This window comes from Ambystoma mexicanum, chromosome 11, assembly GCF_040938575.1.
Source record: "Ambystoma mexicanum isolate Mex_15411 chromosome 11, UKY_AmexF1_1, whole genome shotgun sequence".
Classification (NCBI taxonomy): domain Eukaryota; kingdom Metazoa; phylum Chordata; class Amphibia; order Caudata; family Ambystomatidae; genus Ambystoma; species Ambystoma mexicanum.
The window spans coordinates 1091712834-1091737860 of record NC_090934.1 but is presented as its reverse complement, the minus strand read 5'-3'; the positions used below and the strand labels follow the sequence as shown (position 1 = coordinate 1091737860).

General features: G+C 50.0%; 1 protein-coding gene across 1 annotated transcript in view; it reads right to left on the bottom strand.

Moving 5' to 3' along the window:
- The window catches only part of LIPC (lipase C, hepatic type), a 766064-nt gene that overhangs the window by 180440 nt on the left and 560597 nt on the right, over positions 1-25027 (bottom strand). Inside the window, exon 7 of the mRNA XM_069624353.1 lies at positions 2567-2800. Within this exon, the coding sequence (XP_069480454.1) occupies positions 2567-2800 (234 nt within the window). The remainder of the gene's footprint in view (positions 1-2566; positions 2801-25027) is intronic.

The window sequence follows — 25027 nt, the reverse complement described above, 5'->3', positions numbered from 1 at the left end:
GTGGTACCACCAATGTTATCAAATCTCATTGAAGTGCATCAACTGTACGGTTAAAATATCACACAGATTAATAACGAGGAAACCAGAAATAGAGATAGGAAGGAACGCAAGATGGTTGAAACAGTAGGCAGAATACTGACCCCTACCATTGGGCACAGTTCTGTGTGGAGATCCCCCCACCTGGGCAACCTGTAGATAAAAGATATATAGCACAAGCCCAGTCCATATAATGTTCGATAGTCTTACTTCTTCCTATTAAGGTTTTACCCCCCCAATGTACCTGGTGGAGTAGAGTTCTCCGACGATGCACCGACTGATCCTTCTTGAGTGCCTCCCTTTCAGGCGGGAGCCACGGATCGTCGAGAGGTGTCGGGGAACTTGGCGTTCGGTGTCGGGGAATCGGCGGCCCTTCTTGAGTGCCTTCCCTTTAAGGCGGGAGTCATGAGTCGTCGAACGACCGACGGTGAACAGGGTGAACTACGGTAGGGAAGTGAAAGCTTTGTTCCTAGCGGTGCTCGTCGACGACAGAGCGTTGGCGTCCTGCAAGGAAGAGGCGTGCGGGGCACCTCAGTGACGATAGTTCTGGACCGCAAAGAGATGATGAAGAACTGTGGCCCAGCAAGGGCGTCGAGTCGTCGGCGTCTCTGCAGTCTGTAGGTGGCGGGAAACCCACCGGTGGATGCTCCTCAGCGCGTCGACGGTTAGGCCTTCTCCAGCGGGAGACAAGCGGATGACTATGCAGACGAGAGCGTCCGATGATCAATGGAAGTTCTTAGGCAAACGGGAGCACGGCGGCAGTTGTCAACAGTGGCAGACAACAGTCCGGGTGCTTCTCCTTGGACTTCCGCAGCAGTCCCCGTATCGGGTCAGCAGCCTGGCGAAGGTCTGTCTACCAGGGAGCGTTGGCAAAGATCAGCTGTGCACGATGGTCCCTCGTAGCTCGGGAAGAGGGCGCCTTACCAGGTCCTCTCTGGGTCAGTCCTTGGAGGCACAACAGCTTTCAGATTGTGAAGGAGAGCAACAGCAATTCTTCTCATCCAGCAGGGCTTCAAGGTCAAGTGTCAGTTAATCCAGTTACTAGTCGTAGTGGACTTCAGCTTCTGAACACGATTCCTAGCAGTGAGAGGTCCCCAAATATACCGTTGATCTCCCATTCATTCCGCTGGGTCACACGCAAGCATCCAATCACGACTACGGGCATTCATGCAGCCAATCAGGCACACGAGGTATTCAGGCCATTCACTTCTTTCCAGACACTCACAACAAGTTATGTGTATTGGGACAAGTACCGAGCCATTCAACACTCCAAGCTGCATTCATACCGGTTTCGGGCAGGGTTGTCTCAGTCATTGTGTCAACCACCAGATACTAGACACCCACAACACAGAATGCATATTCGTCACACACTCTATTCACCCAGGTCCTACCCACAGGAGGTACCCACAACATACATCACCGGGAAGGCTCCAGCTAGTCTGGCCGGGCCTTCACAACAACACCATATATGGCATTTCCACCCAACAACCAGTCAGGGGGAAGGGACAGAGTCAGGGCTTCCCAGGACTTTGGGAAAACAAGGTAATGGGTAATAGAAAGTAAGAGGCCACCGGGGCCATCTTGTTTTCCATCAGGAATCAACTGATCCCAATGGCAGGGCCGGGGTATCCCAAAATGGAGGATACACCGCGCACCTGTCAAATTCAGCATGGAGCTGCCACCAGCCCATACCCTGCTCTGCGGGCCACCCACAGGTGCCCAAAAACATACACTAGGGGCACAGGGTTGTACCCCCACCCATGGGTGCCATAAGGGTATCCCACGGGTCCGTTCACCAAACCAAAAGAAAGAGAGCTGCACTGCCAGGAGTCCCACACGAACTCCTGCGCGGAAAACACGACAGAACACACGATAAAAAGCAGTAAAGGACAAGGATACGGAGGCCCTGTCCCTCCGATGCATTTCCAGCATCACACCATGAATGCAGTTATTGGTGTGGACAAGGAATACGATTTTATGACTGTGATTTTGGGTGCTAATACTGATCTGGAAGACCTGTCTTATTCGCAGACGACCCGGCTTTTTAGGGCCTCTATGGTGGCTAAAAGAATTATTTTACAAAATTGGAAGTCTACTGTCCTGCCAAGTAAATCTGAGTGGCTTCAGGAGATCTACTCCCTTTCGAATATTGAGAGAGTTGCACTTTGGAGCCAGATGAAGGGCAAAGAGTGTGAGGATTATGGAGCACATTTCTCGAGATGAACTTAGAGTGATTGATGGCTGGTGTTTTAACATTGGGGCATTTTCTTTTTTTTTCCTTTTCTGTGTCCCCTTTTTTCCATTTCCTTTTGATCTTCTGTTTATGTTAATATGTAATCCTTGTATGTGTTGGTATGTTAAGACTAAACATTTTAATTAGAAAAAAACTAAAACAGATGTCTGAGGCAAACACTTAATTCGCTGAGCTACTTTACCCACTAGATACCATATGTGCATAGGCATGTGGGTATTAGTTCGATGTGACTTTTCCCATGAGTGACCCTTCTGCTTTTGCCATCGTGCGCCCTACCTGTGATTCCGTGCTCTGCGATGTAGTTGTACAGGTGCCGGAAGTGGCAGCCAGGCTGGAAGGTTCCTCCATTGGGATAGAAGTCGTAATGGCCTACCGCTTGCTTGATCCCCACACTCAGGCCCATATGCTGTTGCGTGAATGTATGGATCACATCCACAAAAGTTGCATCGTCGGGCGATAAACGATCAGTTGGTGACATCCCCTCGAACAAAGGACCAGCAGGATCAAGACCTAAAATTAGAACAAGCGATCAATTCTCAGACATTTTGTTAAACAAGCCTTTAACATGTATTGGTAATTCGCCTTTAATGCATTTATTGGTTGTACACTATGTGCTCGTCAGTGAAAGAGGGGAGGGGATCACAGGTGATATCATGCCTTAGTTGCAGATTGCTGGATTTGGAGAAATGGATTTTGAATTCGGAATTCTCCTCTTGGTTCTGCGAGGCAAATAAAGTAATCTTCCCATGCCACTATTCAATATCTGAACATGTTTGGGAGCACGTAGAGGAGGTTGCATGCCTGCATACATCTCAATATACACATTAAAAAATAACTACTGTGTTCACCATGGAAGCACAAATATACATTTTAGTTTATGACACACTCTTACATAGGACCTTTGAACAACTTCCATGCAAATAATGACTGTGAAGGGTCCTACTATTTATATATGAACGGGGAATGCCCAATTGATCCCCAAACCATCTGTGAAAAGGTTCTGTGGCATTTTAATTCACATGACCCTTCGTCAAATTATTTTTCTAATTAAACAATCAGCTCAAATATCCACTCAAAAGATGTACGTCACAGCACCAGCACTGTGGCGAGCCTGGGGGAAGGACTTTCATAAATGATGGCAGAAGGAGTCTTCACAAACATTCGTTCATCACCATTGTGATAATGTCAGAGTGCCATCATCTCATCTAGCCCAAGGTGTGCCTGAGAACAGCACTGACAAGACCAACCCTGATCTATTCCCAAACCACCTGAAAGAGCAAGAAGTAAGGAACTACTAGGTCGCAAAGAAAGAGGGCATTTGAGACTACGCTTCCCAAGGTGCATCCGGTTTAGCAATCCACCCCCATGTGCTAGTCAGTACAGTGTGAGACAAAGTAGCACTTTCACACATGGGCATAGTTCTCAATACATTCTGCTAGTTCTTGATGTTCATCCATGATAAGCCCCCTCGTGTTGTTTGCATATAGCAGCAGCAGTTGTGGATTGCTGTTTTCTTTCAAGCCTTTAAGTTTGTGTATATGGTACAACGGGGAGGATGTCCTTCTGTCTGCCTGTTGGATTTTGTCGATCAATGGAGAGACCAACCATGTGATTACATAGGGATTGCGCCACCTTGACAGCAATTTCTTCTGAGTAGTGGGAATAATACCATGACTTGGTCCGAAACTTTTTTAAGTATGTAGCCGGGCGTCCTTGCTGTATGCCTTTTCTTGTCGGTTCTGGGCTTCCTGTAGATGGGTTCGTACCAATGATCATACTTTTTCCATGTAGAATGCTTGTGTGTGGCTGTTTTTCAGTCATGCGCGCAACTAAGTGATGCAGTGAACCAGGACACCATGAACCACTGGGCAAGCAAGCATGGGCGTTTGCAATTACAAAGCAGACACACCATCACCATTACAGTATAAACCATACATTAACCTGCTAGGCCCCCTGCCTCTGGAACAAGTAACCAACGCAGTGTTTCCATCCTAAACTTCAGAAAGGACATGGAGATCCTACTCTTCAAAGAACATCTTGCCAGTCGCGCCACACACCTGTATTTCTCCCCCTCTGGAGCCTACATCCGAGCTCTTTTGCCACCTCTACACCCTAGCTCTAACCAACTGGGTGTGTCTCATTTTCCCTGGAGTCTGTGACTAGAAATTTAGGTTTGGTTTATAATATATACTTTTACCAGCCAGAGCTGATAGGATGTGTGTCAAGTGCCTAAACTGAAGACTGGGTTCAAATCCCAACTTAAGTGTGTGACCCGGGGGCCCATATTTTATTTCGTACTGATCTTTATGTGCCAAAATTGCAAGTCTATGGAAGTGATTGAGTTTGCAGTGCTCGCTTTTAGAAAAAGCTTCAATAATAGACTAGATTGTAATGCTCACTCCAATGCTTTCAATATAAAGTCCCTAAATGCAAACTATGGCTACCTGACACAATTGGTTACAAGCAGAATATGGCTACCTGACTCAATTGGCTAAATGCAAGATATAGCTGACTAACACAAATTGGATAAATACGAGATATGGATGACTAACACAAAAGGGTTAAATCCGAGATATGGCTGACTAACGCAAATGGCTAAAGTAAGGTGAGGCTACCCTACACAATTAGGCTAAATACAAGATATGGCTAACTAACACAAATGGGCTAAGTGCAAGATATAGCTGACTAACACAAATGGGCCAAATGCAAGATATGGCTGACTAACACAAATGGGCTATATGTGAGATATGGCTGACTAACACAAATGGGCTATATGTGAGATATTGCTGACTAACACAAATGGGCTAAGTGCAAGATATAGCTGACTAACACAAATGGGCTATATGTGAGATATGGCTGACTAACACAAATTGCTAAAGCAAGGTAAAGCTACCTTGCACAATTAGGCTAAATGCGAGATATGGCTGACTAACACAAATGGGCTAAGTGCAAGATATAGCTGACTAACACAAATGGGCTAAATGCGAGATATGGCAGACTATCACAAATGGCTAAAGCAAGGTAAGGTTACCTTACACAATTAGGCTAAATGCAAGATATGGCTGACTAACACAAATGGGCTAAATGTGAGATATGGCTGACTAACACAAATTGCCTAAGCAAGGTAAAGCTACCTTGCACAATTAGGCTAAATGTGAGATATGGCTGACTAACACAAATGTGTTAAATGCGAGTTATGGCTGACTAACACAGATGGGCTAAGTGCAAAATATAGCTGACTAACACGAATGGGCTAAATGCGAGATGTGGCTGACTAACACAAATGGCTAATGTAAGGTGAGGCTACCTTGCACAATTCGGCTAAATGCAAAATATGGATACGTTAGACAAATAAGCTATGTTTATGATAGCTAATGAGAGTGGTGTTTTTTTTTATGGAGCACATTAATGGCTGTACTCCTGGCCCACACCACACTTACCTTATCTGTCACTGCTGGGTGACTGTGGCAGGCTTCCCAGGCAAACACGGGCAAACACAGAGTGGAGCTGCTTCTTCGGGAGCTGTCCTTGCCTTGTGGCCCATAGCCATGGGTTGTCCAGGCAAGGCTGCCCTAGCACTGGGAGTGGAGAGTGCTCCTGGAATGCCCTCCCACGGCAGCTGCCCAAAATTGTGAATGATCTTGGATTCCAAAAAGCTTTGAAGACTCTTTTGTTCTGAGCTTTTGTGTTTTTCTCTTTTTCCTTTTGCTCTGCAGTGGGTTAGTTCTTCCTCAGGCTCTCTCTCTCCTTCTTTAGCACCTAGATGCCCTCAGGCCTTAGTTTGCGCTTTACAAATATGGTTACATTACAATAAATGTGAAATCAAGAGACTATAAAGAGAACTGTGAGAATAAGATATATGAATACAGAACTTGGCAGGAGAGTGAACCAAGTCTACCTAAAGATAACGGTGAGAGTAATATATATGAATATTGCACTTGGTAGGTGAGTAAACCAAGCCTGTGTTTGGAACTAAGATGCCTGACAGAAAAGGAAACCAGCATTGTCAATCAGGGTCAGGTACCCACTGCAGCATGGAGGAGCATCCACTCTACTCTTCCTCATCACAGTGCCTAGTAGAAGATAACCAGGACTGCCAACCAGGATCAGGGACCCACCACTGCTAGGAGCATTCAAGCCACTCTTCTTCGCAGTACCTGGGAGAAGGAAACCAGGATTGCCAACCAGGGTCAGGAACCCATTGCAGCTTAGAGAAGCATCCGTGCCACTCTTTTTCATCACAGTGCCTGGTAGAAGGAACCGATACTGCCGCCAACGAGGGCCAGGGACCCACTGCAGCTTGAAGGAGCATCCAGTCCGCTCTTCTTCATCATAGTACCGGGTAAAAGGAAAACCAGGACTGCCAACCGGGCCGGGGACCCGCCACAGCTTGGAGGAGCATCCAAGCCAAGAAACCAGTGAAAGGCTTATTGGGAGGGGAGACAGTCCTGATGGTGACACTAGTATGTTTGGTTGAGGCTGGGAACCCCCTCTTAGAGTTATGGCAAGATAGGGTTTTCTTTTCATTTAACACTTTGAATAAATGTTTATGTCAACCACAATGACCCCTCCGTGACAGTCTTACTTTTTCACCTTTACACTTCTCTCACCTCTCCAACATAAATACTAGTCCACTCCTTGCTCACACACTCAATTGAAAGGCTTATGGACCAGTTGCTCTAATCCTATAACCGTTTTTGTGGTGTCTACTTAGACGACATTGGGCCTCATTAGGGCCACTAAAAACGGCATGGCTACCCCCAAACCGGGTACCAGGTTCCAAAAATAGGGAATTACCAGGCCATGCCGACTTTAGCAGGCCCGGTAATTCCCACTCTTGGGAGCCAGACCCGGTACATCCCCGTTCCCATTTGAGCCATCATAGGGCTCAATGGGAATGGGGAGGATGCTTACAATGGACCCGTTAATGACGGTCCAGTTGTTAGCATCCTGGACTGCTAGCGTGTCCCGCTCTGCATGTCTGGTCTGGCCAGGCATCCAGAGCGGGACTTGCTGCAGACCTCGTAACGTGGCGGCCCGGAATCAACGGTGCTGGTCCCTTACCGGCACTGTTCATTCCGTGGCCGCACTCGTTGTAATGAGGCCTATTGTCATAAACAGTCAAACTTGGGAGGAACATGTGTCCCATGTTTACCAGATCACCAGAGCCTTACGTCGGGCCGGGCTAACCGCCAACCCAAATAAATGCCACATTGCCCAGTAGGCTGTAAAATACCTTTGCTTCTTTGTGGGTAACAGAATGGTCCATCCTCAATTTGAAAAAGGCAATGCTGTGAAAGAAACTCCCATACCTAAGACCAAAAGGGACCTGAGGGCTTTCTTGGGGTTAGTAGGCAATTATAGAAGATTCATTCCCAACTTTTCATCTATCACTTTGTGCCAAAGAGACAAACTAAAAAACGCAGAACCACAAAAGTTACAATGTTGAAAGGCCTGCTTTGACTCCCTTAAGTCTATTTTGTGTAGTGAACCCATCCTAAAAATGCCCAACTTCAACAAAGAGTTTCTACTCCAAATAGATGCCTGGAAGGTGGGTCTGGGAGCAATTCTGTCTCAAGTCTATGATGGAATAGAACACCCTGTGCTGAATATCAGCTAGAAGTTATTACTAGAGAAAGAAACTATGCCACGATAGAACCTGAGGCCTTGGCAATCAAATGGACAATAGGACATCTGCGTTATTACCTCACTGGGAGAAGTTCACCCTAGTTACTGACCATTCCCCTCTCCTGTGTCTCAGTTTGCGAAAAGAGACCAACCCACAGATTATGCAATGGTTCCTCGACCTACTGCCTTTTTGTTTCAGTGTGGAACATCGCTGGGGTAATGACCAGAGGAATGTGGATTTCCTGTCCCGATTTCTTCTAGGGGATAAGGTACCCAATAGCGTGAGGGGAAGGGTATGTTGTCACTGGGATGTCATCACTGCTTCCGTAGGGGGAGCCCTTCCCATGAGACCAGGGATATGAAGCTGCTAGCCCATAGTCCCTCTGGGGGTGGTACTCAGCGGATGGATCTCATGAGAGGGGAAACCCTCTATGTGACCAGTGATGACTAATGTGGGAGAATGCGGTATCCACCTAAGATCTCCACCTCTCCTGCACCCCCACTCTCTTCACCCCTACCCTACTATCCTATTTACTTCTATAGTATGCTAGAAGTGGAAAGGACTGAGACGAGGAAGAATCGGGATGACTAAAATGAAGATCTGAGTCAAGAAACTTTGACGAGGAATAGGCGTGGATCCACAGGGATCACTCAGATGAACCTGTCTGAGCTGTAGAGCCTTCAGTCAAAGGTGTTACTGGATACAACATAAAAACTAATGACAGACTTACCCGAGTGTCAGATGGTGCAGAAAGGAACTGCGAGAGTGACCGGTGCTCAGTGAGGAAAGCAGCAAGGGCAGAGACAGGTGCGGTCTCCACCAGACTTGCTGAGCGAACCAAGAGGCTGGCAGGGTGAGGCACCAGCAGCGCAGCCCTGCAGGACCACACGGTCCGACTTGGGGAAATATGCCAAACTCAGTCAGAAACCGCAGAACTGCTGCAGCAAGCCCACAAGAACCCCAGAGCGCTGGCAAACCAGAGAAAGACCCGGGGAAGCCAGCGACCGACCAGAGGGCTGCAGCCAAGACCCTAAAGGTATTTGGGTGGCTGAGCCTATGATCGGGGCCCCCGACGGGCTAGGAGAAACCCTAGAACAAATAATAGATGGACATTGAGGGAAAAGAAAATAACCCCTGCGGAACACTAAGAGAGACATTATCACAATATTATAACTAGGGAAATAGGGTCTGGGACCCTTGCAAGAAAAGATCATTTCAAGTTTCAAGAGTCCACTCTTCCTCGTTATAGTGCTTGGAGGGAAGGCGACCCAGGGTTGTCAAATAATAAAGGAGAAGATAAAGAGAACTGTGGTAATGAGACACACAAACGCAGTGCTTGACAGGCGAGTAAACCAAGTCTACATGCAAGACCAAGAGACTATAAAGAGAACTGTCAGAATAAGATATATAAATACAGAACTTGGCAGGAGAGTGAACTAAGTCTACATAAAGAGAACTGTGAGAGTAATATATATGAATACAGCACTTTGCAGGTGAGTAAACCAAGTCTGTGTTTGGGACTAAGAGGCCAGATAGAAAAGGAAACCAGCACTGCCAACCAGGGTCTGGGACCCACTGCAACTTGGAGAAGCATTCAAGCCACTCTTCTTCATCGCAGTGCCTGGTAGGAGTACACCATTTCTGCCAACCAGGGTCATGGACCCACTGCAATTTGGAGAAGCATCCAGGCACTCTTCTTCATCGCAGTGCCTGGTAGGAGTACACCAGTTCTGCCAACCAGGGTCAGGGACCCACTGCAACTTGGAGGAGCATTCAGGCCACTCTTCTTCATCGCAGTGCCTGGTAGGAGGAACCAGTGATGCCAACCAGGGTCAGGGACCCACTGCAGCTTGGCGAAGCATCCAGGCCACTCTTCATCGCAAGGGACTGGTAGAAGGAAACCAGTTCTGCCAACCAGGGTCAGGGACCCACTGCAGCTTGGAGAAGCATCCAGGCCACTCTTCTTCATCGCAAGGGCCTGTTAGAAGGAAACCATTTCTTCCAACCAGGGTCAGGGACCCACTGCAGCTTGGAGGAGCATCCTGGCCACTCTTCTTCATCGTAGTGCCTGTTAGAAGGAAACCATTTCTGCCAACCAGTGTCAGGGACCCACTGCAGCATCCTGGCTCACACACTCAAATGCATTTGTGTCCTTGGGAAAATCATCTTGCCTACCGTTGGCTTTTTCCATATGTATAAGAACTGAGCATTTTTTCTCAAACAGGGCTACTTTATGTGCAAATTATGCTCTTATTGAAAACTAGACATTTATAGATAACAGAGGTCAGGTGGTCAGTGGAAGAAGGAGGGGCCGCACGAAAGGCTAAGCTCTGCTGATGCGCCATGGGGCAGAGTGCGAGAAGAGAGTATGTAGCTGTGTACACCAGGGGTGACCATCACCAGTACCCTCTATTTAAAGTAGATAAGGTTTGGTTTAAATAGCATTGCCTTCACACGATGACTGCCCAGGAAGCCTCTGATGTGAACTATCTGTGATGACAACCACACAGAGAAGGTGATGACTAACATGACACACAATTCATTTCTGTAAAAGTCAGACCTTCTCCCTTCGCAGGGTCTGATGTAGCTTCTCTGTGTGGCAGCTCAGTGTCTGTGGCTGCGCTTGCAGAGATGGAGGGAATCTTTGATACAGTAGTCTGATTGGTGCCACCCAATCTGTGGAATTTTAATTAAGCGACCTTCAGCACAAAGCAAGGAGCTCCTTCAATGAAGGCGCACATAGGACTTCTTAGTGAATGTGAGCCTGGAAGGGAGACATTCGTGCACACCGACCCTGACCTGCTGTTACGAGATCTCCCCATGGAGCAGTGTTCCTGGGCCCTGGGGGAGAATTAACCCTGGCTCTACTGTGCATAACACGCCCCTTCAAAGTAGGCCATGCACCTAATGTTTCCCCTCATCCTCGCGCCTCTGTAGTTCCCAGCCCTCCACGCAAACAGACGCCTCGTAGGTCCACACTACAATTAACATGACAGATGCATGCTCTCTCTCAGACTGTAACCATTCTCACAAGCATACACTCACAGCACGGGCACTCTAACAGACTTTTACACACCTTCGCATGTACTAGAGTCTCTCAGACAAAGGCATCGATTCCAGTGCATACATTAACACGGCTTTCTACACCTAGCTACCTCAGTGCTGGCTCAGCTCTGGATCGCGCCTCACACCACACGCAGGCCTGGCCCTGGCTTCGTCCACCTCAGCATTTCATTGGCTCAGGTATCCTGTCTTTTGGGCTAACAGTCTTAAGATCATGGCGCAGAAGCGGCAGGGACAGACAGACGAGCCCACGTGCCACCGTCCTCCTAATGGACATATTTAAGATATCACCCATGAGCTCTGTGGGCTCCACATGCCAAACAAACAAAATGTCTAAAGAGGACGTGCCCCTCCACGTGATGTCACCATGCCTCTGACTAGAGTCTCCAGCAGACGGCAGCGCTAAACGATTGATTAATGGAAAAACAAATTATGTTTTGAACTTCAATCAAAACCTCTAGATCTGCTTTTCTTTTAGCACAGGAAAAATTGCGGCAGCACTCTTTTAACCTAACATGCCAATTGCCAACCCTTACTGGGGCCAAGCTATGGTTCCCTTCACTGAAGTGTAACACAGAGCAGACCGTCTCTTATCTCTGCCAAAAGGCAACGTCAGGCTGACTCTCGTCATCGCTCCACACACTAGGGACAGTCTGTCGCTCCTAAAAAGAAGACAGAACTTCACCAGGGCCCAATCAAATCAGAGGAAGATAGCCTGCCCTGCCGCGCTGCAGATACAAATTGTCATTGGTTGTAGCAGCAGAGTGGCATTTTCAAAGATTGATGTGCACGGCCTCTCGTTGGCTGTGCGTGGCAAATAGCTGAATGAATGCGGGACGCATGCTTTGCCCTGCAAAAGGATTTAGAAACATGCGTGGCCCACCTACCAGGGAGCAATGCTCTTAAGGTTTTTGCACCAAGAGGTGGTCACTGGTCTCCTGACTGCTTGGACCCTCCCATTCTTCTATCATGATGTCCAGTGCATTATGTGGGTTCCTGCCATACACCAGCTTGATTCTGGAACATCATGTGGATGACTGAGGTGTCTTCCAAACTGCAAACAGAGATCAAGGGGTGATGTTGTCACAGGTTTTCAGAGACTAGCCTTCTCAGAATGTGTTTCAGTGTTTGATTGAATCTTTCCAGTAGGCCTTCAGACTCAGTGATAAAAGGAAGTCCTGAGGGTTCGGATGATCATCAAAACATCCATTTCATTAACCAGTTTCAACATGAAGCTACTCCCCTGGCCTGTGAGGCTCTCAGCAGGACATCCCTTGTAGAGAAGGACATATTGACCTTTAAGAGGGACTTGTAATCGAGTTGCATAGTCGACGATTATCAGTATGCACCTATTTCATGACTTGGATAATTCCAGGGTGTCTATGTCCGTGTGGATTCTGAAGGTCACCTCAGTGATGGAAAGAGGCTGGAAAATCATCTGGGGAAGTCTTCTGATAGACAGCACGGTAGCGCAAAGCTGCTTGGTTTCAGCATAGACACCAGGCTAATAGAACCAAGTTAGTACAGTCTTTTGGCTTGTCTCCAAGCCCAGATGCCCCGCAAATACATCGGAGTAGGCTAGCCCCAATACAGCTATTCTCTATTTGTTTGGTACCAGTAGTTAATGATAGTTGATGGCATCTCTGCGGGGGTTCCCATTGACCCTGAAAAGTTATCTCCCTTTTTCTATATAGTGCGCGGCTCTTAGGATTCAGCTCCCCGTCTCTGACACCACATTCTTATGGGCCTGTTCGAGAAGTGGATCTATCCTCTAGGCTGCTGCAAGGTGGATGGACGCAGGGCTCAGGAGACATTGAGTCTGGACCCTTTCTTCCTGAGCTTCTATCATTTCATCGAACCCTGCCTCTGCTCTGTCAGTGGATTTGAGTGCTTTCACCCCTTCATTTTCTTAGATTAGCACTTTTCACATATGAGTTGTGCTATTGGCTGGCCCTGCTTTACCACGTATGAGGTATTCCCGAGGTTTAACAGAATGACTTTTAATTCTCCTCTGTAGTCTCTGTCCATAGCACGTAGGTGAATGTTCATGTGCCAACCGTGATTTCCATAGGTTCTCTCCGATATCGCTGTCTGTAATCTGGTGCAAACCAGGGCTTGACCTCTGGGAGGGATGGTGATTTCCACATCCCCACACAAGTCACACCCTGCTGCACCAGGGGCTACTCTCGTCAGGGTTTGAGCAGTGTTTGACAATCTTACCACCCTCATCATACTGGATGGCATTGGGCTACTGCAGTATCAGGTCTGCAGGATTCAAATTTCTGACAAAACCTGTAAGAGTTGTCTTAAAGAATACTCTAATGCTCTGGCACAGTCAAAGGAATTATATGAAATTCTTGAAGGTACCTATGGATGCCCCTCTCACTCATCTAAAAGTACCACCCCCCCTTACCGAGGCATCCGTACAACCCAGGTTAGTGTGAACGAACAAACCCCCAGGTTAGAAAAAACATCTATAAGGAAATAGAGTGTTGTTGAGGTAAGATGCCCTGGTGTAGGGAGGGTTGTATACTAATTGATCTTTTCACAATTGACCTCGGGAGAATTGACCTTGGGAGAATTGACCTAATTTAGAAGGTCAATTAGGACATTTATGCAGGGGGAATCCCCCCTCTACCCCCCACCCAATCCAAAACCCCCTGCAACCCTCCACCCAATCCCCTTATGTTATTTATAATCCAAGACCAACCCAATACATATATAAAATAACTAAAATAATATAAAGGTCAATTGTGCAGAAGGTCAATTAGGACCACTATAATTAGGTCAATTGTTCAAAAGGTCAATTGTAAAAGGTCAATTTGGGTAATACCATAGGGAGGGGGAAGAAGATAACAGGGAATGTATATGAGTTTTCTTTATTGTATAGAGGTCTTTCGCCACTTGCAGATGCCCTCACCATACCCGTATCCACTCTGTCCTAGCTAGGGTTTATTGTTTTTCTTTATTAAATCATAGCAAGCATTTTTGAGGGTTACTCCTTGACCTCCTGCTGCGAGACAAAGCTTGTGAGCGACTTTCTAGAGGGAGCATGCATTCCTCCAGGAATATACTGAGCCTGGACTTTTCAGCAGGCCCGGAGTGTTTGTGTGAAGGACATCTGCCTGCCATTTTGTGGAATAAAAGGATTTCTGTCGGCATGAACAATGAGCCCCACTTAGGTGACCGTAACTGCATCAGGGGCGAAAGGCACAATGCCTCTCACCAGAGGAGGACAGAAACGTATGTTGTTAGAATCCTTCATCATGCACCGGAAGTCGATTGTCACGTGGTGTGTGAGAATAATGAAAAGAGACGATGGACTATAATAACAATAGAATGGATTTTTTGTGTGTGTTTTTTTTGTGTGTGTGGGAGGCGCGAATAGTGTGCCGCAAGGCCTATGCAGGACACTTCAAAGATATGGGGTTAAGCATCTTAAGGGATATAAGGGGAATCGAGCTGCGGGCTGGAGCATGTTAGTTTTGTAGGGTTAGGGTTGGATTCTGCTTGTTTTCTTGCAAGAATGCGGTGCTAATAAACCTTTCCTGTTCTCTAATCTCTGATCCTGTTAACTGTTGACTACCCTGACCTTGTCAAGAGGTGATGGTTACGCTTTGCAGCCTTGGGTGGTTGGACTACCAGGGAGAAATCCAGTGTGAGTCCTACCCCGGAGGGGGACAATGGCAGTTGGGAGGGCCCCAATCCATGTCCTCTCCTCATGTGCCAACATGTGTCTGCGCAGTACCAAATCGTACACCATTTGCTTGTGACGCAAAATTCTGACAGGATTTTCTCTTATCATTTCAGAAACCTAATAAAGCTGGACGGTGAAAACCCACAAGGAGGAGAGCAATCAGTGCCCTACACCGACACGTTTGAGCGCTCTGGTGGAAACAGACATCATCTGTAGAGAGAGAGACCCGGTTTGCACAAACGCCAACTTACATGAACACTGTGCCATCAGTGCCAGAGGTACAGAGACAGGAGCAGAGCTCGTACATGGCAGTCCCCTGAGCAACGCACCACACACCAGACCCAGGACACCTGAGGAGGTATCCAGGGTGGACCTCCTAGACCACCACGGACTTGGAAAGGAGCCATGATCACACAAACAAACAAATTTCCACATGGTGAACCGTTCTTCGGCTCCCCAACATGGACAAGAATGCTGTGCGATGTGGGCCACTGTTCCAGCAGCACAGCAGCCTCACACGGAAAAAGGTTCTGGGGCTTAACGCGCCATCTGAAACATTCTATAATTCCGACCTCTCCTTGGCAGGGAAGATACATCCAGATTGGCCAGAGCCAGAGGACCAATCAGAAAGTGGAGGCAGGTTAAAAGAAGCTACAGGAAACAGGTACGTGTAGGTTGTTCAGCTGAGGTCAGAGGAGCTGAAGGTGGCAGACCAGGGCCCAGCAGGGCAAAAAGGACGGTGGAGTGGATTGTGTGGGTGACTTTTGGAGCAGATGAGGTATTGGTTAATGAGTGCAAGTGGTACTGTGTTGTTAGTGTGGGTGAAAGTGCGGCAAGTGTGTTCCTGAGAGGAATTGTGGGGCGTGAATGTGAAGTGATTGTGTGAGTGAAAGGAGAGTATTTGGGTACAAAGGTGGATGGAGTAGTAATTGTAGTCTAGTTGCAGTGTGGAGGAGGGAGTTTTAGTGTGGAGAATGGAGCAGTAATTTGGAGGAGAGATATGTAGCGTGGAGGAGGGAGCAGTAGTGTCGAGGGGGGAGTAGCTGTGTGGAGGAGGGAGAAGTAGTGTAAATAAAGAGTAGTAGTATCAGGGAGGAAGTAGTAACCTCAAAGGGTGGAGGTGATGCTTAAAAGGAGTGAGAGACATTGGAGGGAGAGAGAAGGAAGATGCAGCGCTAGAATGGGCAAAGGAGGTGGAGTTTGAAGCAGGAAAATAGTCAGAGGAGAATGCCAGGAAGTGAGTGGGAGAGGAGTACAAGTTAGTGATAGATCGAATTGTTCAGGGTCTCTGTAAGACACAATCCAATGCTCTTATTAGATGACTAACCTCTGGGTAGAGTAGGGCAAGTCTAGGAAGTCCATGTGAGAGTTTAGGCAGAGATAGCATTCAACCTTTAGGTTTTCCCTTCTGGTACTAGTAAGAATATAGACAGTAGGGTGGAACCTGTAGTACATACGAACCTGGGGAGTAGAGATGCCTGGATGATGCTGGATTCATACTCTTTAGAAAAGAGAAATGGATGGCCCTGACAATTCCAATAAAACCCCTTAAACTATCTCTAAGACTTGGAGTACTTCTTGAGCCACCTCTGACAGTGGTCTGATGTATTTTGCTGATGCTGAAGACATCTAGCTTGTTGCACACCCTAGGTATTCTGAGATGATCACAATCAGCATTTACCTATCAAGCCCCTCCTCAGCAGCCTCAAAACAATCCAACGATGGATCCATTAAAGGAAAACATCCTCTCATTGGGAATGACTCATAATCCTCTTCCTTGGCCTGTCCCCCCCCCCACTCAACTTCTCACATGTGGACATAAGAATTGGGTTCCTTTCCGACCCCCACTGCCCCCCACCCCAAGACTTTTTAAAATCTCATTATCCTATTTTAATGATAAACTCCTTCTCTGGACCCATGCCAATAACCTGGTAAAATGATGGAACCAACACCCTGTGTTAACGCACAACATTCCTCCTTGCATCCCATCCTCCCACGCTACATTCCCATTGAGAGGCATATTTAATTCTGAACTGGATTATGTGAACCTCCGTAACTTCACCCTTCTGAAGTTTTCTACCACCGCATTTCGATGAAATCAAAAAAACTGCAAGATTTATCTATAACCTACAATCTCATAACTACATTTCATTTGATGTGTTGAAACTTCATTGCCTCTCTGTCACCACCTTCATTAAATGTAGAACCCTTTGCTTCACCCGCAAGGCCATCCATTACTGAGGGACAACCTTCCTCTAGAATCTCACCAAGATCGACAGATCGTTAACATACTATGGGTATATGTCATGGGTGTAATTTTAGGGGGTCGGGTGCAATGGTGTTGGTCCCCCCCAACTTTTGTGGCACACCATTTTGTCCCACTCATTTGGCAAGGGTCCCTTTCATTTAGATGTCATGCCCCCCCCCAACATTTTCCGCAAAGTAACTCCAATGCTATTTGTGAGAATGTCCTTTCAGATTTCATGATGCAACTGGGATAGTTTGCTCTAATGATTGTTTTTACTCAAAAGATTTTAATGTGCTTCTTTTCTTATGCATCGTTTACTTCTTTTTTTAATTCTCTAAATTGATTTTACAGCATATTAAACTTTCGTTACTTCTTTTGATGAAGTGATCTAACATAGATTGGTATTTCCGCTATCTCGATCACAGACTATGCATTTTGTTCAATTTTATATACTGAAACTAGTTATATAATATATAATGTACAAATGAGCTAATAATAAAAAAAAAGAATGTACCTAAAGTAATCTACAGCTCTTCAAGACTTTTAGAATCATCCAACTCATCACTTCTAAATTAGGTCAATTCTCCCGAGGTCAATTCTCCCGAGGTCAATTGTGAAAAGATCAATTAGTATACAACCCTCCATACACCAGGGCATCTTGCCTCAACAACACTCTATTTCCTTGTAGATGTTTTTCTAACCTGGGGGTTTGTTCGTTCACACTAAGGGGGCGATTCATGGAACAAACGTGCGCCGAAAATCTACGCGCAAGCAGGCGCAAGCAGGCGCAAGCGGAAAAAAAGAGGCGCACGCGCACGCGTGCAATTCATGGAAGTCCCTGCGCATGTCTTCCTCGGGATGTGCGCCAAACCCGTGCATAGCGCACACGTCACTGCAACATCCCGAAAGACGTGCGCGATGCGCACAGTGAAAGCGCACAACCTCTGCGCATACACTAGAGAGTGGGCGGAACACGGGGCGTAACGCGCGGAATGGGGAACAACTTGCGAAAACAAGGGCGTAACTGGGGATGTACTGCAGGGAAGCAGAGGGAACGCCCACACGCACCCGAACCACACGTATTCATGGAACCGAATAGGGCAAAGCCACGCACAGCGAAAGACACGCACAAGCCGATACACGTCCGCCACACGAAGGCAGGCGGTAGCGTCCCTGCGCATTACAAAAGTGGCAACATACAGCAATAGTGCTTGTGCGAGCGGGGCACGTGTATTTCGGGGTTGTGCGGGAAGTTACACACGCGATTGAGCGGGGTACGTGTATTTCAGGGGTACGCGTTCTCACACGATCGGGCCTGGGGGAGCGGGCTACGTGTATTTCAGGGGTTCGCGTGAAGTTTTACACACGAATAGCCTGGGCGTGTGTATTTCAGGGGTGCGCGGGAAGTTTTACACGCGAATAGCCTGGGCGCGTGTATTTTAGGGGTGCGCGGGAAGTTTTACACGCGAATAGCCTGGGCGCGTGTATTTCAGGGGTGCGCGGGAAGTTTTACACGCGAATAGCCTGGGCGCGTGTATTTCAGGGGTTCGCGTGAAGTTTCTCATGCGATCGGGCCTGGGGGAGCGGGCTACGTGTATTTCAGGGGTTCGCGTGAAGTTTTACATGCGAATAGCCTGGGCGCGTGTATTTCAGGGGTGCGCGGGAAGATTTACACGCGAATAGCCTGGGCGCGTGTATTTCAGGGGTGCGCGGGAAGTTTTACACGCGAATAGCCTGGGCGCGTGTATTTCAGGGGTGCGCAGGAAGTTTTACACGCGAATAGCCTGGGCGCGTGTATTTCAGGGGTGCGCGGGAAGTTTCTCACGCGATCGGGCCTGGGGAAGCGGGGTACCACTCACCGTCTGCCTTGCGTGTAGTAGAACGCGTAGCCAACACCCGCTGTGAAGTAATAGTGTGTGAACCCCAACGGATGGAAAACACACGCACCGCACGAAAAGCACGTACAGAACATAAAGGCACGCGGGATCTCCAAGCCCTGCCAGGGCAACGCCCGTGCGCAAAACGTCACAGACGCGCTTACGCTGTAAGGGCCTTTGGTCCAATGAAATCGCGTACGCGTGCTGACGCGCTTATGCGCTAAGGGCCTTTCCTCGAATTACACGCTGACGTGCAGATTTTTCACGTGCCAAATCACTCCGTATCAAGCTGGCCACGCGAAAACACACGGAAGACCACGCTCCTGCCCAGAAGGCCGATTCACTGCCCCCCAGTGCCCCGAGCAGCCTCCCACGTGCCATCTGCTGCTGCCTGCCTGCCTGCCTGTCTGCTGCCACCGTGCCCTGCCATTTGTGCCTGCACATCAGCCATCTGCAGGGGTCCAGTTGCTGTGTCCACCCCTGCTGGTACAGAAGACTCCCGACTCGAATAACATCGCTCCACAGCCCAGCCTCAGGACCCAGTTGCCCACCCACTCCTGCCCCTGGGGTTGCCATGTCGGGCACATCCACATCTGACCCCAGTGGCAACCCCCGGCCAGAGGGGCAGAGGGGCACCAGCTTCACTGCCACCGAAGTTGGTGTCCTGGTGGAGCAAGTCCTGGGGCATTATGATGCCCTCTTCGGATCGTCCCGCGCCAACAGGGAAGGACGGGATAGGATCTGGGCCGACTGTGTGGTTGCCATCAACGCGGAGGGGGTGGCAACCCGCACCATCCAGAAGGTCAAGAAGCGCTGGGAGGACTTGAGGTCCAGGACCCTCATGAAGGCCCGGCGCCTCGTGGAGGGGGGCCGGGGCCGCATGAGTTCCATCCAGTTGAGGGTCCTGGAACGCGCACACCCAGCGCTCCATGCCCAGGTCCTTGAGAGGGAGACCCGTCTGGAGTTGAGCGGTAAGTGGCCAAGCACTGCTGTGTGAGACAGGGCATGTTGCAGTGTGCTGGTTGTCTGATACTTGCCTGCATGTGTGACATAGGCCATGTACGCATGTATGTGTGCAGGGACATCATGGGAATGCATGTGCGACCTGTAATGTGTGAACCGCACGGTTGTTGCATGTGTTTGAATGCGACATGGGGAGCCCTGTGCAGATTGCACACATGAGAGCATGGCAGTCTCTGTTCCTAGACATGGGTGGGGGCAAGGGATGGGTGCTGATGCCAGATACATATGTGGTATCCATGTCTGTGTGCCTGACGTGCGTGTCTGTGACTTGTGAGTGCCATGGATGCATGACACATGTCTGTGACAATGTACAGATTCACTGATGCAGCCTAGTCATCCTTGTATGCACTGTGATTGGGGTGTACGGGGCCAGATGGATGTGACTGAGGTGAAGTGTGTGCATGTGATAGGCATGACCCATGATGCATGTGAGTCCCATTACATTGTATGATTCGAGAGTCCATTGGACATGCATTGAAATGTCCATGGCACGCACCATGACTGTCACTGTGTGTGTTTTGCCTGGACTGACACATGTGTTGTGGTGTGACATGATGGAAGTGTACTTTGACAGTGGCACTCATCTGCTATTGCTTCCTGTCTAGGGGACCATTGTACAGTACCCTGATGCTTGTGTTCTATGTCTCCCTCTACGCAGTGGCTAGTGAAGGAGAGGGCGGAGACGGCGCTGTGGAGCAAGACGGCGGGGATGCCCCCACGGCTGCAGCGGAAGGGGTGGGTGAGCCCCCACAGGGGCCTGCTACGGCGGTAGACGGCGAGGAGCCATCCAGGTTGGTGGTTTCCACAGAGGAGGAGGAGGCCGCCACTGAGGCGCACATGGGGCCTGGTGGGGGCATCCCTGCTGGTGCAAGTGGTGCAGTCCAGGGGCAGGGGCAGGAGACAGCACAGGTCACCGTGGAGGGGCCTGTGCATGTCGCTGTCCTTGAACCTGTGGGTGCACCACCTTGCACCAGCAGGGATGCCCCGTCCCAGGCCCGTCCGCAGGTAGAGGGGATGTCCATGTCATCTGACTCCCCTCCACCTGCGGACGAGGGGACCCCTGGCCGTGTGGAGAAGGTCCTGATTGGGGTCGCGATGCGCACGGCTGTGATTCGTGATGCCGTGCATGCTTTCCAGGAGGAGCACGCACGTCATCACGAAGAGCACCGTGCCGACGTGGCCCAATCGGGATCGGCCATGTTCGGGGGTTTCCTGCATGTGTCGGCCAATCTGGCGGCCCTCTCCTCCTCTGTGGAGACTATACGCCAGTCGTTCTCCTTGCCATCTTCCGGCCCAGATGCCACCAGGGCCCCCTGTGGACCTGCCCTGACCAATGCAGCCAGCTCGGTGGGGATCCCATCCCTGCCACAGTCGGGAGTCAGAGGTCCAGCAGGGGTGGACAACACAGCAACTGGACCCCAGCAGATGGAGGATGTGACGGCATCATCGGGCAGGGCACGTGCACGACGGCGTCGGTGGTTTCCATCATCCTGGATGCCGTCGTGCTGGCAGAGGCAGTGGCGTCGGAGGCAGCAGCAGGCTCGACGTGGGAGGCATCATGGCTCGGGGCCATCAAGATCAGAGGGGCAGGCATCGGCCGGAGGGCAGGAGAACCCTGGGATGGTAGTGTCTTCCGTGTGGGAGCAGTTGGTCCAGCGGATAGGTGCGGAGCGGCAGCGGGCGGAAGAGGAGCGGCTCACCATGGTCAGGGCGGAGTTCTCCATGCGTCGGGCGTTGAGGCGGGCTGAGTGCCTCGAGGAAGCTCGCAGGGAGTTTGAGGTGAACATGGGGTTATCCCTGCGAGACCTCGGGGCCAGGACAGAGTCCCGCCTCCAGGACATTGACATGGAGTTCGATGATGCCCTGGCCGGCAACATCACAGAGTGAGCCGCAGCACTTGCCCACTGCCATTGTATATAGTTATATAGTTAGTGGTAGGTTTCCTTTGAATTATTATTTTTTTTTATTTGGTTGCGATTGGACAATGCGCCACTTTTTTGTATATAGTTCAGTTTTTAGTTAGTTGACATAGTTAGGTTTCATTTGGTTGGGCTCATGGACCCGGGATTGTCTTGTATATAGTTCTTCTATGGATTTTTGGATTTTTTGGATTTTTTTCATGGACATTCAACTTCTTTTTGTTGTTTTGCTTTGTGTTTTTTCTTATTTCATTTCCATTCTTGTTGATTTTCAATACATTTTTATTTTCATCCTTCAATGTGTCTCATCATCTCATTACTTTCATGCATGTCATGTTGGGTGTTTTAACATTCACTTGCAGCCATTGTGTGTGACAGACATGTGTTCATTTGCATTATTTACATTGGGTGTGTAACATGTAATTGCCTTTGATATGTGGGTGGATGTGATAGTTGGTTGGGCCTTTTGGCAGGGGAGGATGGCCATTACGGACATGATTGGGGATTGTTGGGACCCAGGTGCAGGGGGGCATGGATGGGACATGGATGGGGGCCTGCTGGCAGGTGCCCCACAGTGCTGGGGGGTGGGTGTGGTGGGGGACATGAGTTGGACATGGGTGGGGGCCTGCTGGCAGGTGCCCCACAGTGCTGGGGGGTGGGGGTGGTGGGGGACATGAGTTGGACATGGGTGGGGGCCTGCTGGCAGGTGCCCCACAGTGCTGGGGGGTGGGGGTGGTGGGGGACATGAGTTGGACATGGGTGGGGGCCTGCTGGCAGGTGCCCCACAGTGCTGGGGGGTGGGGGTGGTGGGGGTGCTGGGAGACTTGGGTGGGGGCCTGGTGGAGGCTGCCCCTGGTGACTGGGGGGGTGGGGGTGCTGGGAGACATGGGTGGGGGTCTGGTGGAGGCTGCCCCTGGTGACTGGGGGGGGTGGGGGTGCTGGGAGACATGGGTGGGGGCCTGGTGGTGGGTGCCCCTGCACTGCTGGGGGGGTGGGGGTGGTGGGGGACATGGGTGGGGGCCTGGTGGAGGCTGCCCCTGGTGACTGGGGGGGTGGGGGTGCTGGGAGACATGGGTGGGGGCCTGGTGGAGGCTGCCCCTGGTGACTGGGGAGGTGGGGGTGCTGGGAGACATGGGTGGGGGCCTGCTGGCAGGTGCCCCGCAATGCTGGGGGTGGGGGTGCAAGGGGACATGAGTTGGTGATCATTGGTGCAAGGAGACATGTGCCTTTGCTGGGGGGCATGCCCATGTTGGGTGGGCTGCCTGCGGGACATGACCAGGGATGCAGGGTAGTCCCCTGTGGTGTGGGCTGCCTGCAGGGGCAGTGGAGGGTGTACAGGGAACACCTGGGTGGACCCACACTGGCAAATCACATGTAGGACTCCCCGGCACCCCTGAAATACACGTACCCTGCTGGAATCGCGTGTAAAACTTCGTGCACACCCCTGTAATACCCGCACGCAGCCCAATCGCGTGTGAAACTTTGCGCGCACCCCTAATACCCGCACGCAGCCCAATCGCATGTGGAACTTCCCGCGCACCCCTGAAATACACGCGGCCAGGACAATCGCGTGTGGAACTTCCCGCGCACCCCTGAAATACACGCGCCCAGGCCAATCGCGTGTGGAACTTCTCGCGCACCCCTGAAATACACGCGGCCAGGACAATCGCGTGTGGAACTTCCCGCGCACCCCTGAAATACACGCGCCCAGGACAATCGCGTGTGGAACTTCCCGCGCACCCCTGAAATACACGCGCCCAGAACAATCGCGTGTGGAACTTCCCGCGCACCCCTGAAATACACGCGCCCAGGACAATCGCGTGTGGAACTTCCCGCGCACCCCTGAAATACACGTGCCCAGGACAATCGCGTGTGGAACTTCCCGCGCAACCCTGAAATACACGCGTCCAGGCCAATCGCGTGTGGAACTTCCCGCGCACCCCTGGAATACACGCGCCCAGGACAATCACGTGTGGAACTTCCCACGCAACCCTGAAATACACGCGGCCAGGCCAATCGCGTGTGGAACTTCTCGCGCACCCCTGATATACACGTAGCCCGCTCCCCCAGGCCCGATCGCGTGAAAAAGTTCACGCGAACCCCTGAAATACACGTAGCACGCTCCCCCAGGCCCGATCGCGTGAGAAAGTTCACGCGAACCCCTGAAATACAAGTAGCCCGCTCCCCCAGGCCCGATCGCGTGAGAAAGTTCACGCGAACCCATGAAATACACGTAGCCCGCTCCCCCAGGCCCGATCGCGTGAGAAAGTTCACGCGAACCCCTGAAATACACGTAGCCCGCTCCCCCAGGCCCGATCGCGTGAGAAAGTTCACGCGAACCCCTGAAATACACGTAGCCCGCTCCCCCAGGCCCGATCGCGTGAAAAAGTTCACGCGAACCCCTGAAATACACGTAGCACGCTCCCCCAGGCCCGATCGCGTGAGAAACTTCACGTGAACCCCTGAAATACACGTAGCCCGCTTGCCGTGCTGGTACAGGGTTAGCGCAGCCCTTTGCGCTGGATTGGGGATTTTGATGGCTTTTCCCTGCGCGGAAGGCGTTCTTGGGGGCGTAACTGGCGCTGCTGCAAGGTCGCTGCGCCACTGTGCGCCACGGCTGGTTTTGGTGGCTGGAATCCATGAATACGCTGTGCGCGGAAATGGGTTTTGGCGCACGCGGCTGGCGCAGGGATTCGCACGCGCACACTGTGCGCCAGCCGCATGCGCCACTTGTGCGCTGAATTCTATGAATTAGCCCCTTAATCTTGATTTTAGAATCATCCAACTCATCACTACACCAAGATTATCCAAACAGTTGTGCTACAGGTTTGCAGGTCAAATCCCTATCCACTAGAATGCTTTACCCACACTGTTGGTCTTGTTCCAGGGGTGATGAGAAAATGACTACCTTAACTGACAGTGCAACAATTTCAAACCAAAAACACTGAGCCAAAAATAGATGTATTTCAAGGTCAGAAACTTACTGTAGTTTCAGGTTATTGATCCCATTACTCATGTTTTGGCACTTATTGTTTATAAGGTGGAAAGGAGTGAAGATAGGATGTTGTTGCAGAAGCACAAACAGAATAGTTTAACATGCACACAGGTGTGGTAATTGAGAAAAGTAAATGTTTGTTCTTGCAACCCAGGGAGAATGTCTAAATGGTGGGATGCACTTTTGGAAGGCCTTCCGGTGACTACCTGGCTCCCCTGAAATGTGTCCTTCCTGCTGCAGCATGACTCAAAGTACGCTGCAAATTTGAACACACCACCCTGACCCT